Source organism: Falco peregrinus, chromosome 10 (genome assembly GCF_023634155.1).
Source record: "Falco peregrinus isolate bFalPer1 chromosome 10, bFalPer1.pri, whole genome shotgun sequence".
Lineage (NCBI taxonomy): Eukaryota > Metazoa > Chordata > Aves > Falconiformes > Falconidae > Falco > Falco peregrinus.
Window position 1 is genome coordinate 24,410,387 of NC_073730.1, and position 16,089 is coordinate 24,426,475.

Sequence of the window (16,089 nt, forward strand, 5' to 3'; positions counted from 1 at the left end):
ATGGACAGGCCTCTTCTCCCCAGGGAAGGATGCAAAATGTCAGCCTCCTGCCCAGCTCCTGATGCTGCTCATTCAGAGCCTGGAACCAGGTACATCAATAATTCACTGCACACTTTCCTGAGCCCAGCCATTTGCTGAGCCTCTGCCACCAGCAGCCCCGGTTCCCTCCCTGGCTTTGAGGCTGTTTGGTCAGGGTCTGCCTGTGCTGCGACCCACCAACTCCAGCCCTTCTGGCCTGAGCGCTGGTGTTAGTCACAAAGTGCTGGTTTTTCATGTTGGCCCCAGAAAACATTTTAATTTGAGTCCCTGGCTAGAAAATTTACTGACCAAAGGGGCTAGAGCCCCCATGGCTTCTACACTGCAGCCAGGCAGCAGTCCATTGTAATACTGTGGGAAATTCTTTGGGTGCCAGCTCAGTCAGAAGTCCAGCTTTAAGCTGCAGGTGCTGTGGGGCAAGAAATCTGCTTTCCTCTTGCTAGAAACTAAATTCCAGAGCCCTAAAAAAGAGAGAGGAAAAGGATGCTGCTGAGATGCCCTCTGTGGGTTTCCTGGCACTTGTACTTTTTTTGGTGGCAGACAAGGTAAGTGCTGGCAGATGCCATATCTCAGCCCAAGGGGATGCCACATCCTTGGTCTGCTCCCACCTGTACACCTTCATGTAGCTGCTCTTCTCTCTCCCCACCATGCCAAAACCCCATTCTCAGCAGAAAGACTGCCTTTCTCTGGGCATCTTCCTCTCTCTTGGATGCTCCCATGCCTCTTTGACATTGCTTTGACTCTGAATAGCCAGTGTTGTGCCCTCACTAGCATGGGTAACACTGGCTGAGCCTTGCAGAGAAGACAGCAGAGCTTTGCAAGACCCAGGGAGCACCAAGGAAGTCCTCTGATGACGAGCGAAGATATACAAGAGCAGCAGAAGCTTTATAGCCAATTAACAATGGGAAAGGAGATAGAGGAGTGTAGGCAGCCACAAAGCTCCTGCTTTGGCCACCCAGAGGATTTGCTGCTCCAGAACATCCAAAGCCAGGCTGAGGAGCAGCCAGGCTCTCTGCTACAGCCACCAGCCCCAGGCACTCGTTGGAAGTGTGGCTGTTTCTGCCTTTCCTGTGTTGCGGGTGCTGTTCAGAGCAGTGGCAGGAGGGAAAGGACACAGGGAGTAACACAGCCTACAGCTCCCCTGCCTTAATGCACTCAGGAGCAGTGGGATCTATTGCCTAAGATAGTTATTACATAGCATCCCTGTGGATCTGATGTCCTGGAAGAGACATAGAGCATTGCCCTATGAAATACATGGCCTTGCAAGCAAGAGAGCCCCATTTTTAGATTCTCCAGTGCCTGGTAAGGTCTCCAACAAAGCATAAGCTTGAGCTGGAGCTTTTTCCCATCAAACTGTTCAAATCCCCCATGGATTCTCCACTGACTCATTAGCACTGAGTTATTGCTGTACTCATCTTTCAGCAGGGACTCTAATAAAGTTGCTTTTCACGAGCCAGCCAGTTATTTTATGAAACATCCCAGAACGGACAATTTCAGGGACCTCCTTCAGGTGTGACTGCAATTGTCTGTCTACTCAAAAGAGAAATGCAAGGACTGAAAGTATCATCTCCCCTCCCCAAGCACAGGCTGAATTCAAAGATCAGGTGCAGGATGGCTGCTCTCTTTCCCTTTGGCACAGAAAACGCTCTGCTTGCCTGTATGTCCCTGTATCTGCTCAGGGATGCCCAAGTTTAAAGCAGATGCTCAGGGTGCCGCAGCTTCTCTGCCCTTTGTCTGCTGCCAGCGGGGACAGCAATCCTGGAGAAAAACCTCAGGCCATCCAGGGTCAAGGATGGCTGCACCCAGCACCGTGCCATGCCCTCCCCAGGACACCCCATGACACATCGCCTCTGCCTGCCGTGTGCCACAGGCATCGGGAGTTTGGGGCTGGCAGGGCTGGGGGGCCTGGAGGAGCTCAGCAGGAGGCTGGGGGGTGTGAGTCGGGGAGCTGGCAAGCCCTGCTGCAGGGACGGGGTCTGTGGGGCAGGGTGGAGGTTGGGAAGCTCCTTTGTATGGCTGGAGATCGGGCACCAGCAGAGGGGAAGGAGGAGCAAGGAGGTGGTCTAGGGCAGCAGCGAGAAATGGAGAGAAACGGAGCAAGGTGCCCGGGTACCCGGTGCCAGGCTAGGGTCGGGCCGAACCAGAGTCCCCCTCGTACCCAACCAGAGTGCTATGGCTGTCAGGAGCTGTTGTTCCCTCTCTCCCACACACATTTTCATCTCTGGCTTGCCAGGGCTGCCTTCCCCCAGGCTCCCTAAGATTAGCAAAGTGCTGATCCTCTGCCTTGCCACGGAGATTTCTGCACCCTTCCAGCAAACGCGTTTGCTGTGCCGACCTGCAATTAAGCATGGAGGAGCTGCCGGGCGAAGACCCTCGGCTTCCAGCAGAAGCAGTTGCCTCCCTGGCGCAGAGTCTAAAAGCACAGAGCGCTCCAGAAAGTTACTCAGCCCTGCACCGGCGAGCGACGTCCATCCCGGCTGGGCCGGCTGCCACGGGGCTGAGCTCAGCAGAAAGCAGCCCCCCGGCTGATCACCCCCTCCCAGCCACTGAGGCTCCCCCCTGCCCTTAATTAGAGAAGCTAAAATAACCCGGGGAGCGTTTTGCGGGCTGCAAGAGTACGAACAACTGACGGCAAAGCCAGGTGTCAACAGCGCTGCCTGCCGCACCGGGGCTGCCCTGGCCACCCAGGCACCGGGGGGTGGCGGGGGCCGGCTGGGTGGCAAGCGGGGGTCGGGCTGAGGGCTCCCCCCCAGGGTCCCGCTCCCCTTCCCGGGGCAGAGAGCCAGCAGCCGGTCACAGGATAGCCCCTGTGCCTTCCCCCAGCCTTTTACCCCCCACAGTTCACACGCGTTGCAAATGGTAATTAAAATAAATGGTAAAAAAAGTATTATTTTTTTTTTCTTTAAAAAAAGAACCTCTGGGTGGGGAATGGTCTTCTAGGGGAGGAAGGAGGAATTAAACTGGTGGGAAACCACACACGGAACCAACTTCACTTTTTCAGAAGAGAAGAGGGCTGTGCCGGACAGCAGGTAACGCTAAAATACAGCGCAGAGGGGGCTGAGGCCGGACAAGTTCAGGCTCCAAGAGGAGCCACAACACCGCAGCGGCGGAGCGCAGCTACCGGCGGAGTGAGGGGCGGCCCCCGGCCGGGAGCAGCTCCCGCGGGGTGTGCTGAGCTGCCAGCCCCGGCCCGCGCCGCCGGCCATGGGCACACGGGGCACGCCTGATTGGCTGCGAGGTTACAATGCCGCACGCCTGATTGGCTGCGAGGCTGCAATGCCGCACGTCTGATTGGCTGCGAGGCTGTAATGCCGCACGCCTGATTGGCTGCGAGGCTGCAATGCCGCACGCCTGATTGGTTACGAGGTTACAATGCCGCATACCTGACTGCCTGCGAGGTTACTATGCCTCACGCCTGATTGGCTGAGACGTTACAATGCCCCGTGGCTGATTGGCTGGGAGGTCATAACACCCCACGGCTGATTGGCTGGAAAGCTGCAGTGCCACAGGGCTGATTGGCTGGTTGCCTACATGGCTGGATGGTAGGAGCCTGTGTGGCCTTATTACAGCCTGCTGATTGGCTGGCTGGCTAAATGCGGGGGAGGGGAAACTAACACCACACCAGCTTTGACAACAGCCAAATCATTTCTGCCCAGTTCATAAACCTTCTGCTTGTGCCTGGTGCTGCTGGGCTTTGTGATTGTCTGCGCCATTTTGCCAGCCCCACGGAGCTGCGGTTCCTCTGGTGCCACTAGGACGTTTGCTGCCACACCTGCCACCCTCCCAGGGGTTTCAGGAGCCGGAGCTCAGGCACCTGCAGCGCCTGGCCTGGGTCATTCCCCACCATCCAGTCCAGCCATCTATTTATTCCAAAGCCATTTCCACAGGCACATCCATGGGGGTGGGGAAAAAAAGGCTGCAGCCTGGGACCTCTTCCACCTCTTCCTCAGTAAAACCCAAGGAACATCACCCAGCCCGCTTTTCCTTTGTAGCTTTACCGAGGTATCATGGCAGCTGGGAGCCACCCAGCCCTGCTCAGGATCTGTGTCCTCCTGGTAGGCACCACAGTGCTCTCTCTTGGAGAGCTGCTCCGTGGGCTTGTCCTCTTCCTTCAGCTCCTTTACAAGGTCAGGTGTAGCCCTCGTGATGGCTGCTCAGCTGCCTGAGCTCCCCGCAGCCTGCAGAGCCCACTGGTGAGGCCAGACACCAGCACTGCCCTCAGCCCTGGTCAGTCAGGGCACAGCGGGGCGAGGGGAGGTGGTACGACACTGACCTTCCCTTGAACAGCCCACCCATCCCAGCTCCCCTCCGCGACAGCGTGTCCTCACCCATCGCTCCATGCGTAGGAGCCGGCAGCAGTTCAGCAGAGGCGGTGGCAGTGCTGGCACAAGGCTGGGCCACTTGAAGCCACCCGACAGAAGAGCAGGACATGGTGGCTTGGCACCGCGCTGTGGTTTGGCTGGAAACCAAGCGTCACATCTAACTCGTCTTGAGGACAGGCAGATGGAGAGAGACACAGCACATTTCCCCTTGCATGGCAGCAAAAAAGCAGTAGCCTGCTAATTGCTGTCCTGGAGGGAAGCAAGGGGGGTCCCCCTGAATTTTATCAAAGCTCCTATGGACACAGCAACCAGCATGGGCTCCAGATTCAGCCTTGGGCACCTGCTCTGTGCTGCAAAGCTACGCAGGTTGGGCAGGCAAGATGTGTCTCTCCTGGGTCTGGCTGGGCTTTGTCTGCTCACACTGGGCTCCTTTCAACCCCCAGATCAAACCCATAAGTAACAGAAGCAAACTGTTCCTCCATGCTGTCGTCCATCAACAGTGAGCAAAGGTACAGGCTGGAAACCAGCAGCACAAAGAAATGACTGTTTTGTTCTCACACAGCGATGGCCAGACCGTGCTGGGTGGACAGAGAGGAGGTGAAGCCACACAAAGACGGTGGCACTGAGAGCACCTGGGGGGGGGGGGGGGGAGCCTTGACATCCCATGGGGCTGGGGCTCCAGCTCTGCTTGCCCCAAACCACTCCAGACCCACCAGGAGGGAGGGAAAGAGCTGAGATGGGTCTCTTGCAGGTCAGCACATGGCCAGGGAGAGACTTGGAGGCCTTTGAGGGGAGGTGAGAGGTTATGGGGGAAGCAACAGGAGAGGTGAACCTGTTGAATGCACCTTTGCTCAAAGGTCAGAGAGGTGTCTCCACCCTCTGTCCCTGGGGACTGCTTTGGGGTGACTCTGCTCTCCCTCTGCCAGCAGACAAAAGATGGGCCATGACAAGAAATGGGGCTTTGAAAACCCAGGGACTGCGCTCTGTCCTGCTGGTGGCCTTATGCCCAGCCAGGACCTGTGATTGATGCTGGGCAGGGAGATCGGAATGAACGAGGCAAATATCTGATGCACTTCCTCAGCCCCTTCTTCACCAACCTCCAGCACCGGTGGCCGTGCAGGGGACACAAGTCACTGGGGCTGGCTCATTTCTGCAGCTGTTTCTCTGCTCTGTCCCATCTCCTTGGGTGACGCTACACTGAGATGAGTCTGGACCTACTCACCAGGGGTGTCAGCAAGTTGGCCAGAGCTGGGGATGATCTCACCAGCTCCTAACCCATGATGGAGATACACGGCTGTCACCCCCAGGCAGCAGTGTTCACCCTCACCCCATAGAAGCAAGAGCGGCCTGGCTGGGCTGGACTTAGGGGACAGAAATGCAGCCGCCCACATTTATTTTGCCTAACAACAGTGATCTCTCTGTATATTTTCATTCTGTTTTCCTAGGCTCAGCTGCCTCCTCAATGAAATGTTTCCAAAGCAGCCTGGCTTGGCGGCATGCCAGCCCCGGCTGCCAGATGAATGGGTGGAGGAGGAGGGACCCATTCCTCTTCTTGACACAGCATCACTGCACAAGAGGCCTCTGTTGACATTAGAACTGGCTGTTCCCCCTCTGCCGAGAGAGAGGATCTGCCTGGCTCTTGGCAGGAGCAGGGCCAAGGCTGCATGTGATGTGGGAGCTGTCCTCTTGCAGGGTGGTGGCACAGCCACAGGTACCAGGGTACCACGGCGCATCCTCCTCCGGGGTGGTGGCACAGCCAAGGACACCAGGGTACCACAGCACAGCACCACCAGGACCTGAAGTCAGCCCTAGTTTCTCACCCTGGACCCTCCCCTTGCTGAGCCAGCCCCCCCAACAGCTGAGCACTTCCTGGGGCTTTCTGACTCCTACTAACAGCATCAGCATCACTCCTTGAGACATCAGCAATGTGAAGAACATGTTAACTCCCCCAAAACATCTCTTTCTCCACCCTGCTCAGAGCAAAGCTTTTCCTCAGCACCTCAGGAGTACAGGCACAGACACGAGTTTTGCAGAGCTCCAGGTCTCTGGCACCTTTCGGGGGGGGAGGGGGGGGGAGTAATGCCATGGGGGTCCCAAGCACAGCACCCCAGAACCTTTCAGGCCTTTGCACAATGATACATGGAGCAGCATCGGCTTCATCCTAAACCCTTGCCGCTACTCAGACATGCAGGACTTCACCCAAACCATGTCACAGCTCTTTCTCACACCTCGATTCCTCTGCCCAAAGCAAAACACAAACCCAAGCCTTCAGGGCTGGAAATATATCAGCTGAGAGGTAACTGAATGGCAGCTGTGCGGCACAGTGCCACTGGACTACCCACCCAGCACCAGATGTGATCTATCTGCCACTGCTAATTGCAGTTCTGGTTGTCAGCAAGGGAATGCAAATCTGTGTATGCCACATCCATAACCTGTCACCTCCCTGCCAGGGACACCTTTCAGAGCTAAGGAAAGGATGTAGAATTTAACAAAAGGATCAGAAGGCAAAAGAAAGCGACAAAAGTCATCAGCATCCTTCCTCCACCTCTCCCTTCAGCCAGCTCCCCTGGCATCTCCCACTGGTGGCCAACACTCAGCTGCTGCAAGCCAAGAACCAGAGGCTGGGTCAGAGCAGCACCCAGCAGCAAGAGACACAGGCTGCTCACACCAGCCATGGTGGGGAGAGGGCTCTGCCTGGATCTGGTCGAAAAGAGGCCAACCACGCATCGATAAGATGAATTAGTTGTCTCAGCAGCACTGGCAAAATGAGCGAGAGGAGTGGAGCCCGTGAGGCCCGGCCTGCTTTGTTTCAATTACAGCAGCTGCCAGAAGAAAAAGATAACCTCAATATTGATGGCAGAAGTGGCAGACAGAGGTGCCCTTGCGGGCTGCTGGGAGCAGGTAGAGGAGGAAGGGGGAGGAGGAGGAGGAAGGGAGCAAGAGAGATGGAGGAGGGGCAGCCTGGCCAGCTCCCCTGGGCTGGTGAGAAAGACCCACCTGATCCCATTGCCCTCATCCCCACGAGGAACAGCTCCTCTTCACCCTGGCTCTTGCCCCAGTCGCTGGGAGAGCACCCCCCCGCACAGACAGGGCGGAGGGGGGCAGAAACTCAGCTCAGAGCATCACCAGCAGGACACGCACCACACAGGGCACCACATAACGCTGAACAGAAAAAACATCTCTTTGCTTCCCAGTCAGGCTGTGGGGCCTGGAGATAAGGTGGAGGGTCCAAGGGAGGCATTGAATGGGGCTGTGCAGGATGATGGACAGAGCTGGAGCGAAGGGCTATGGGGCTGAGACAGGTGGTGGCCCAGGGTGCAGGCAGGCGTGACTGCCTGCCAGGGATACAACATCCAACTGTTTGAGGGCTGGGGAGCCCCATGAGATGCTTGCAGCGGGGACCGGTCGCGGCATGGGGGACAAGATGCCCAAGATGACATTGGACTGCATGTGGGAACTTTTGGCCCCGCAGCAGCAGCTCAGGGCAGACACCCCAACATCACACCTACAAGCCAGAGATGAAGGTGCCAAGCCAAACTCCCTCCTGTCAGCACAGGGGTGATGCCCTGCCCTGGGGAGGACCAAGCCCCGGGTTCAGGAGGTAACCAGAAGGTATGAAGAGATGGGGTCTCTTCGGTCTTCAACCCCTTTGCCTCCAGGTGTCTGCACAGGGGATGACAAATCACCGCCAGCTGCTGCTTCGTGGGGTCAGCGCCCAGCCCAGTCCCCGCCACCCCAGTGCGGGGGCAGCCTCCCACCCTCCTTGGGGCAGGGGCGCACCAGAGGCCAGGCTGAGCAGGGGTCACTTCGCAGGGCTTTTATTTGTACTCTGGATAGCATCGCCCCCCGATCTCGCTTCTCCCCCAGGAGGGACCCCAGCATCCTCACCCCTGCTGTCTTCCCAGGGCTGCAGGCCCTGGGTACAGCCCCCCGGTCTCCAAGAGGGGACAAGGCCACCATCTTGCGGCCACCCATCACCACTGCACATACCCGTGCGCAAGTCGCCGGGATGTGACAGCTGTGGGGGTACAGGGTTTAGACCATGGGGAGCTGCCACCTCCCACAGCTCCTAGTGCCCCCATCCCCGGAGATCACCTCCTGCGGGGCACACTGCTCCCCCCCTCGCTCCCCGGCCAGGACTCCCATGGGTGCCAGGATGGACAGTGCTGCTCCCATCCCGGTTCTGGCCCCTCCACCCCTGCCCCGCTGCTCCGTGCGGTGTCAGCCAGCAGTGACCGGGGACTCCGGTTTGCACGGCGGGCTTCATTGAGCACGGAAAGGCAGGCAGTGGCAGAGAAAGGCTCAGAACCAAGCCCTGGGGCTGAAAATGCAGCACGTCGGGGAGTCTGAGGGGGATTTTCATTGCTGGCCGCAGTGCGGGAGTACGACCCACACGGAGGGTGCTGGAGTGGGTTGTTATACCAATGCTGCTGGTGACCAGCGGCCCAGAGCAAGTCCTCTCATGCCCCTGGGAAGCGAGCTGGCGTGGTGTGCACACTACTGGGTTCTGCGAGGCTGCCCAGCCTGGCTTAGTGCTCATTTCCCTCCTTCTGCTGCTTCTTCCCCTCGTGATAGGGCTGGCCATGGTCCCCATGGTGGTGGTGAGCATGGGGGGCAGGCTCATGGACCCCACTCGGGTCTGTGGCTTTCTCGCTGCCAACTTCATGGTGGTGGTGAGGATGGAGGGGATTGTGATGGTGGATGAGGGTCTCCGACTTCTTCCCTTCTTGTTCAGGAAGGGGGCTCAGGGTTACAGGGACCTCCATAGTACTGTTACCCTGAAAAAAGTAACACAAGGGCTGGTGCGGTATGTGAATGCACAGGGAGCCCCGCCGTGAGCTGGGACAAAAGCAAACCACCATCCGTCGTACAGAAAGCTGCGTGGGTCAGAGCAAAGCCTCTCCAGCCCTGACCCAGGGTGCAGGGAGGACAGGAGAGGCTGGAGCACATAGAACACATGCCTCTGTACCTACATCCCTCATCTCAAGCTGTCTGTGGTCCAGGGAATTCCTAGGCCACGGAAGGGACCTGGCATTTAATATTTCTAGATGGATTTTTCTCCTGGGAAGTGACTAATTGCCTGCTGAGCCTGGAACTATGTCCTTGCTCTGAGCTTTCCACTTCTGGTCAGAACAGCCAGTGACCCTAGTTAGCTTTTCCAGACCTGGGCTGTGACCCCTTTAGTCAGTTCTTTCTCAGTCTGAAAGCTCTGACCTATTCGAGTGCCCTTATTCCAGACCTTTCATCACCTTCCCTCTCAACCATGGCTGAGCGCAGCTGGCCAAGGCAGAGCCTGTCCCTGATGGGAAGGTAAGGTTGTTTTTCCTGATGTGAAATACCAGAGAAGAGAAGGGAGCCTGGCTCCAGCGAGCACCCCTGTGCCTTACCTGCTGGGTGGTGTTGGGGTAGAGGGAGCAGTTGCCACAGAAGTCCTTGCTGTGGGTGAAGCGGATAGCCGACTCCACGTAGGGGAAGTGGAGGAAGCTGTAGGGCAGCTGGATGTGGAAAGCCAGGCGGCCGCACCTGCGGGGGGAAGCCATGGCCCGGCTCGAGGCTGGGGGTCTGGGGTCCATGGGGGAAGCTTTTGGAAGCCCACCAAACACTCCTTAACCCTGCCAGGAAAGCCTCAGCCGAGACGGGGAACACTCACCGGTCGTAGATGAGGAAGTCGTCCTTGTCACCCCCCAGGACCTGCCAGACATCGGGGTCCTCCGGCTCTGGCTGGAAGACGGGCACGCCTGGGGGGGCCTGGCGCTCCAGCTCCCCGAACATGGCGTGGGAGAGCGGCGCCTTCTCGTTGATGATCATGTAGCGGACATCGACCGTGCCCTGCCGGGCCAGCCTCTCTCGCAGGCCCCCGAGTCTGCGGGGAAGGAGGTGCCAGGAGGGAGGTGCCGCGGTGGGGGCTGCCGTGCTGCCCCCCAGCATGGCAGGGCTGGGTTTGGGGTAGGGAAAGGAGGGCTCACCTGTGGGCCTGCTGCAGGCAGAAGTGTCAGCTGGCCTTCAGCAGGGCCACCACCGTCACCCGCCCCGCCACCCCTGCCATGGGGCTCGAGCCGTTGATGCTCCATGCCGGTGCCTCCTGGCAGAGCCGGCTGCTGTTGGTTTCCCCCTCGGAGGCTGAGGCCAGCCCCAGCCAGGCGGCCAGGGCCAGCACCAGCAGCGCCATCCCGGACCCCCGGCCCTGGCAGGGGGGAAAGGGGGATGTGTCTCCACTCTGCCCCAGGACTCGGCCTGATGGGGTCCTCCCAACCCACCCCAACCGCCTCCCCGCACCCCCCTCCGGGGCAGACAAATACTGGTGGGCGGTTCATACTGGTCCCAGCACAGCACCAGGAGCCAGGCCCCCCCAGCTGGGGGAGCAAGGAAAGGGGGATGAGGCGAGGGGATTGGAGTGCCCGGCTCCCAACAAGCACAGCACCCTCACCGCTGGCTTTTGTGGGCACCTGCTGCCAGAGCCGGCTGCCCATGTGTCCCCCAGCACCGAGGCACCTGCTCCACAGCTCAAGGGATGAAGGTCCTGCCCCGCCTTCTCTACCTCCTTGACCCCAAAACCCAAACCCAGCCCCAGCCGGAGGTCTGCCTTTGCCCCAGAGGCAGACAGGGATGCAACCCCCGTCACCTCCAGGCACCAGCAGGGAGTCTCTGGGACAGAGATGGTTTCACTTTCGGGTGACCTTGAGAGTCCTTGATACTCTGGGGGTGCACAGAGCCTTTAAACCCCCTGCCCCCAGTGTCTGCCCAAAGCCCCTTCCTCCCACAGTCCCCTAACCCTGCCCACCCCAAGATATACCCCAACCCTCCAGCACCCAGCATGTTTAATGGGCAGTGGGAGGACATGGGGCTGGGGGCACGATTTGGGGAGATGGGGAGGGAGCAGGGGGTTGCGGGGTCTGGTCAGGGTGGATGCACCCCCAATCCCCAGCCCTCTCCCCCGCGAGAACGAGCCCTCAATACCGCACTTCTCACTGCCGTCCTCCAGCCAGACCTCGCTCCTGGCCCCAGCAGCTCTCGGCAATGCCCAGCTGGCCCTGGTCTCCCTTTTATCTCCTGTCCACTCTCCCCGCCCAGGAGGGAGGAGAAGAGCCTTGGCTGGAGCAGGACCAGTGCCCCAGCCACCGCTGCCTGCCTTGGGGGACAGCAACAAGGCAGGCACTGTCCCCCTTGGTGCCATGCAGCTTCGGGGTCCTGCTGCCACAGCCCAGCCCGAGCCTTGCTGGGACAAAGCCGTGCCTGGTGCTGGGCTGGCGCAGAGGGTGCCAGGCAGTGCCGCGGGGAAAACACAGGCACAGCCACTCGAGACCACCCCGCGGGCACAGGAGGGCTGGGGGGATTGCCAAGGGCACTGCTTGCCCCAAAGGGTTGCAGGACCGCGGGGTGACATCGAACAGTGCCATCCGTGCGCAAGGTCCCAGGGGAGCTGCCAGCACAGCCTCTGCCACCTCGCCGCCAAAAAGATGGGTGCCTGCCCCACACCCCTGGGGTGCTGGAGCTCCCTGCCCCGCGGGGTGCCACCCCGAAGGCCTCGCCACCCTGCTGCACAGCGTCACAGTCACCCCCGGCCGTGCTTGGCCCCCCAGCAAGCCCCCAGCAGCCGGTCTCATGCCTCCTGCCTGGCCCCACGCCGGGGGGGCTGCGGCGGTGCGGGGAGCCGTTGCTCCCTTGGGAAATCACATCCCTTGGGAAATCACAGCGCCGGTGGATTCCGCCCCCCCGCCGAACCGGAGGAGCTCACCGCTCTGGCCACACACGGACATCTCCGCAAATATTTGAGCAGTTTATCGTAGCTGGGCTCTGTACAAAAACATGATAAGGCAGGGAAGGGCAGCAGATACGGACACAACGGGGGCAGCGACAGTCCCAGACATGGGGGGGGGGGGGGGGGGGGCAGGTGTCCATCAGCCACAAGCAGCAGGGAGAGAGGGCCTCGCTGCGGGGGGGGCTGGAGGGGCTCAGGGATGTCAGCAAGGACATAGGGCCACGGGTGGGGATGGGTGAGCTGGCGCAGCTGCGTGGGGTCAGCCTGGAGCCGATCCACCCCTCGACCGAGGCGGGACCCTCCGCAGAGCTGTCACCCCCCCACGTCCGCAAGATGCTCCCCCCAGGTCCCCGCCGGGCTCCCTGCACCGAGCAGGGGCGCGTACCCCGCTGCAGGCCTGCCCTGCCCTGCCGGGCTGCGGGCTCGCCGCCGCCAGCCATCCCAGCCCCGCTCCCCGGGGACCAGCTCGCCGCCCCCCTGTGCCCGTCCCCACGCCGGCGGCCGCAGCCCGGCTCCTCCGGCGCCGCCGCAGCTCGCGGGGCCCGCAGCGCCCAGCACGGCCCCAGGCCCCGTCCGTGCCCGGGGCACCCACCGATCCCCCGCCGGGGCGGCTGCCCCACGGCCGGGCAGGGCGCTCCGCAGCCTCCCGCTATCGCTCCCTCCGCCCGGGGAGGAGCGAACTGCACCGCCTCGGGGGCCGGCCCCTGCCCCGGCATCCCCTTCGCCCGCAGCCCTGACCCCGGTGAGCCGCGGCCCGGGGCGGCCGGGGCCCTGCAGGCCCGCGTGGGCGGGGGGCGCGGCGGGGGGGGGGCGGGGGGGAGCGCCGGCCCCGGGCACGTGCTCAGCGGGGGAGGCTGCGCGCGGGGCCCGCTCCCCGGCTGGGGGGGCGGAGGGGGGGGTCCCACCGCCGGGCCCGAGCCGCAGCGCCCCGGGGGCAGCGCTCAGCGAACGGCCATTGCGGGGAGGGGGGGGGGAGCGGGAGGGAGCACTGAAGCCGGGGGGGAGGGGTGGGGTGTGTGTCCCCTGTCCCCCCAGTGCACCGCTGTGGGGTCTGGCCAGAGCGGCCGGTGCGTGCACGGGTGGGGGGGGGAGGGGCGGGAAGCCTGGGTGGGATGTTGAGAGGTGATGCCGGGTGGGCTTCTGGGCAGATCTTCTGCCCCCTTCGGTGTAGGGGGTGTTGGGGGTGAGGGGGGTCACTTTTCCCGCAGTGTCGTCCTCCCCCCCTCGATTTCACCCTCTGCGGCCCTAGGGCAAGGTCACTGCCCCCAGCGGGGGGGCTGGTAGCTCCACACCACCCTTGGTACAAGGTTGTGACCCCACCGCACCCCCCGCCATTTGTGGGACACCCCTGACAAGCACTGGGGCAGCACAGGAGCCTTTTAGCCGTAGTAACCGGTCTGTTGCTTCATGTTTACCAGTCCAACCTCCATGTTCCTGGTTGCAGGTACAGGACGTTCCCGCCCCGCCACAACCCTTGTCCCCATCCCGCTGCTCACACACGCAGCAGGACTCCCCGCTAACCCCCTGCGGTGCCCTTGAGGGACATGGCTCCAGAGGGGACCCGCTGGGCTGCAGCCCCAGCTGAGGGCTTTTCCCCCGTGCCCCCCAGCGCGGGCATGGGGCAGGCCAGCGTAGCGCAGGGGTGGTGGGACAGCTCAGCATCCTTGGGTGGCTGGTGGGTGCCCTTGCACAGAGCATACTGCCTTGTGAGACCCCTTTATTTAGGATGCACACGTTTAAGGGGTGTGAACGGACACGGGGGTGCGTCTACACCTGGAAACGCACTTGTGCTCTGTGCAAGGTGGGGGAACGGCTCCTTCCCACGGCCAGCATGGCCCCCCTGACCCCATGCGTCCTCCCCGCAGCCTGCCCAGCCATGGCAGCCTTGCTGAGCCGCCCCTGCTTCATCTCCCTCCACGTGCCCTACAGGCAGGGCTGGGCCCAGGACTTGTGGAACACCTTTTGCTTCCAGCCGGTGGCCGTGCGGGAGACAGCGCGGGTCCGGCAGCTGGCCTTGCGACGGGGATCTGCCGTCTTCCTCGTCAATGAGCGCTTGGCACCGGGGCCTGCCGGCGCCTCCTCCCATGATTTCCTCTACGATGTGGACCCCCGGCCCACCTTGGGCACGGCCTCCAACGTCTGCTTCGAGGTGGACGACGTGCCAGGGCTCTGCAAGCAGCTGCAAAGCTGGGGATGCTCCCTGCCGGTGCCCCCCACGGAGCTAAGGGATGACAGCGGCTCTGTCACCTACGGGGTGGTCAGCTCCATCGTGGGCAATGTCAGCCATACCCTTCTGGACCGATCCCGCTACCAGGGACCCTTCCTGCCTGGCTTCCAGCCCATCCAAGGAGCCCCCTTGGCCACGAGGGACGGGATTGAGATCACCCACTTTGACCACATCACGTACGTCTGCCCGCGGGGCGGCGCACGGGCGGCCCTGGACTGGTACCGGCACTGCTTTGGCTTCCGCCGCTTCTTGCTGAACCCACAGGAGAGGCCGGCGGAGGGGTATGTGCTCGGGGGGCAGGGGATGGGCATGCTGCTCCTCGCGCTGCAGAGCGCCCAGGGTGCCTCAGCACACGGCTGCAAGCTTGTCCTCGCCGAGTCCCTCTCCGAGGATGGCACCAACCAAGTCGACACCTTCCTAGAGCAGCACGGCGGGGCTGGGATCCAGCATGTCGGCCTCCGCACCACTGATATTATCGCCACGACCAGGGCTTTGCAGCAGCGGGGTGCGCGGTTCTTCACACCCCCCACCAGCTATTACAGCCAGGGGGGCAAAGTGGAGGAGATCCAGGGGGCTGGGCAGGACCCATGCACACTGGCAGAGCTCGGCATCCTGCTGGACACCACAGCACCCAGGGACAAGGGCCAGACGGGCACCGATGCCACAGAGAGCCCTTCCCAGGAGTATTTGATGCAGATCTTCACCCATCCCATCTTCTCTGAGGAGACCTTCTTCCTGGAGCTCATTGACCGGCGGGGAGCCCCAGGCTTTGGGGAAGGCAATATACGGGCACTGTGGAAAGCTGTGCAGGTCTATATGGACCAGCAGCAGTAGTGGCAACACTGCAATCGTCCCTCAGCTCCCCATCCTCTTCGGTCCAACTCTGGGGTGGTACGCTGCTGTAGAGATACCAGTAGGTGCCTGCAGCATGGCCCAGGTGGGCAGGGACGAAGGGAGGTCTCCAGGTCAACCCAGAGCCAACTCAGCGTGGGAACAAGTTGCTCAGGGCCAAGTCCAGCAGGGCTCTGAACATCCCTCAGGATGGAGAGCGATTTCTCCCCCTCCCTGGGTTCCCAGTTATTTATTCAACCTCCAGTTAAGAGCTTTCTGCCTTAATTTCATCTTAATTTAATGAGACTTGTGCCTGCAGCATAGCCAGGAACACTGCTGGCACACCACCAGCCCCAGTTGTTGGGGGATGAGGGGCTGCCAGAGGGGAGTGGTTAATGCAGGGGCCCTGGACATGGCCAGACCCTGCGCAGGGCAACTGATGGCCTCTTGCTCCTCTCAATTAAAGAATTAACTTGCAAACCCTGCTTTTTCCTCTTCTCCTCCCATTTAAGATGTGCCACGTGCCAGGCAGGGATGAAGGGGCCCTTTCTGCCCCTCAAGGCAGGCTGGCCCCAGTCCTGCAGTCCCTAAACTGAGGGCACTTGCCCCCTCCCCACACCCCCAGCCCAGCCCCTCGCCCTGCCAGCCCCCAGGCTTCTGCCTTTGCAAGGCTGCTACGGTGCAGCACAGGGAAAGCCACAGCGTGAACATAGCAAGGAACAGCCTGACAGAAAAAGTAAAAAGGGGGGGAAGAAAACCCTATATAAAAACCCCGGGGCTGGGGGGTGGGTGGGTGTTGCTTGGCCCCAGAGGAGCAGCCTGCGGGTGGAAGCTGTGCAGCCCCTGGGGGCTGATGCCTCCTCGCAGAGGAGAGGGGCTCTGTGTGCCTTACTTGGCGTTGTTTGGGGTCACCA

The 16,089-nt window shown here is 61.2% G+C and overlaps 2 protein-coding genes across 4 annotated transcripts in view; one reads left to right on the forward strand and one right to left on the reverse strand.

Moving 5' to 3' along the window:
• Positions 1-8,155: 8,155 nt before the first annotated feature.
• The window catches only part of LOC101913608 (selenoprotein Pb-like), a 38,806-nt gene continuing 30,872 nt past the window's right edge, over positions 8,156-16,089 (reverse strand). Inside the window, exons 1-5 of one of the 3 annotated variants that reach the window (XM_005238489.4) lie at positions 11,316-11,402; positions 10,325-10,542; positions 10,009-10,221; positions 9,746-9,881; positions 8,156-9,136 (exon numbers count right to left, since the gene is read on the reverse strand). In XM_005238489.4, coding sequence (XP_005238546.2) covers positions 8,888-9,136; positions 9,746-9,881; positions 10,009-10,221; positions 10,325-10,527 — 801 coding nt within the window. In that variant the 5' untranslated portion in view covers positions 10,528-10,542; positions 11,316-11,402 and the 3' untranslated portion in view covers positions 8,156-8,887. Of the gene's footprint in view, positions 9,137-9,745; positions 9,882-10,008; positions 10,222-10,324; positions 10,543-11,315; positions 11,403-16,089 lie in introns of those variants that run through there. The other 2 variants (XM_027788269.2, XM_055814899.1) reach the window with 2 other exon arrangements.
• On the forward strand, positions 12,766-15,655 carry HPDL (4-hydroxyphenylpyruvate dioxygenase like). The gene is made up of 2 exons (XM_055814898.1): positions 12,766-12,859; positions 13,983-15,655. The coding sequence occupies exon 2, from the start codon at positions 13,994-13,996 to the stop codon at positions 15,176-15,178; it is 1,185 nt and encodes a 394-aa protein (XP_055670873.1). The 5' UTR covers positions 12,766-12,859; positions 13,983-13,993; the 3' UTR covers positions 15,179-15,655.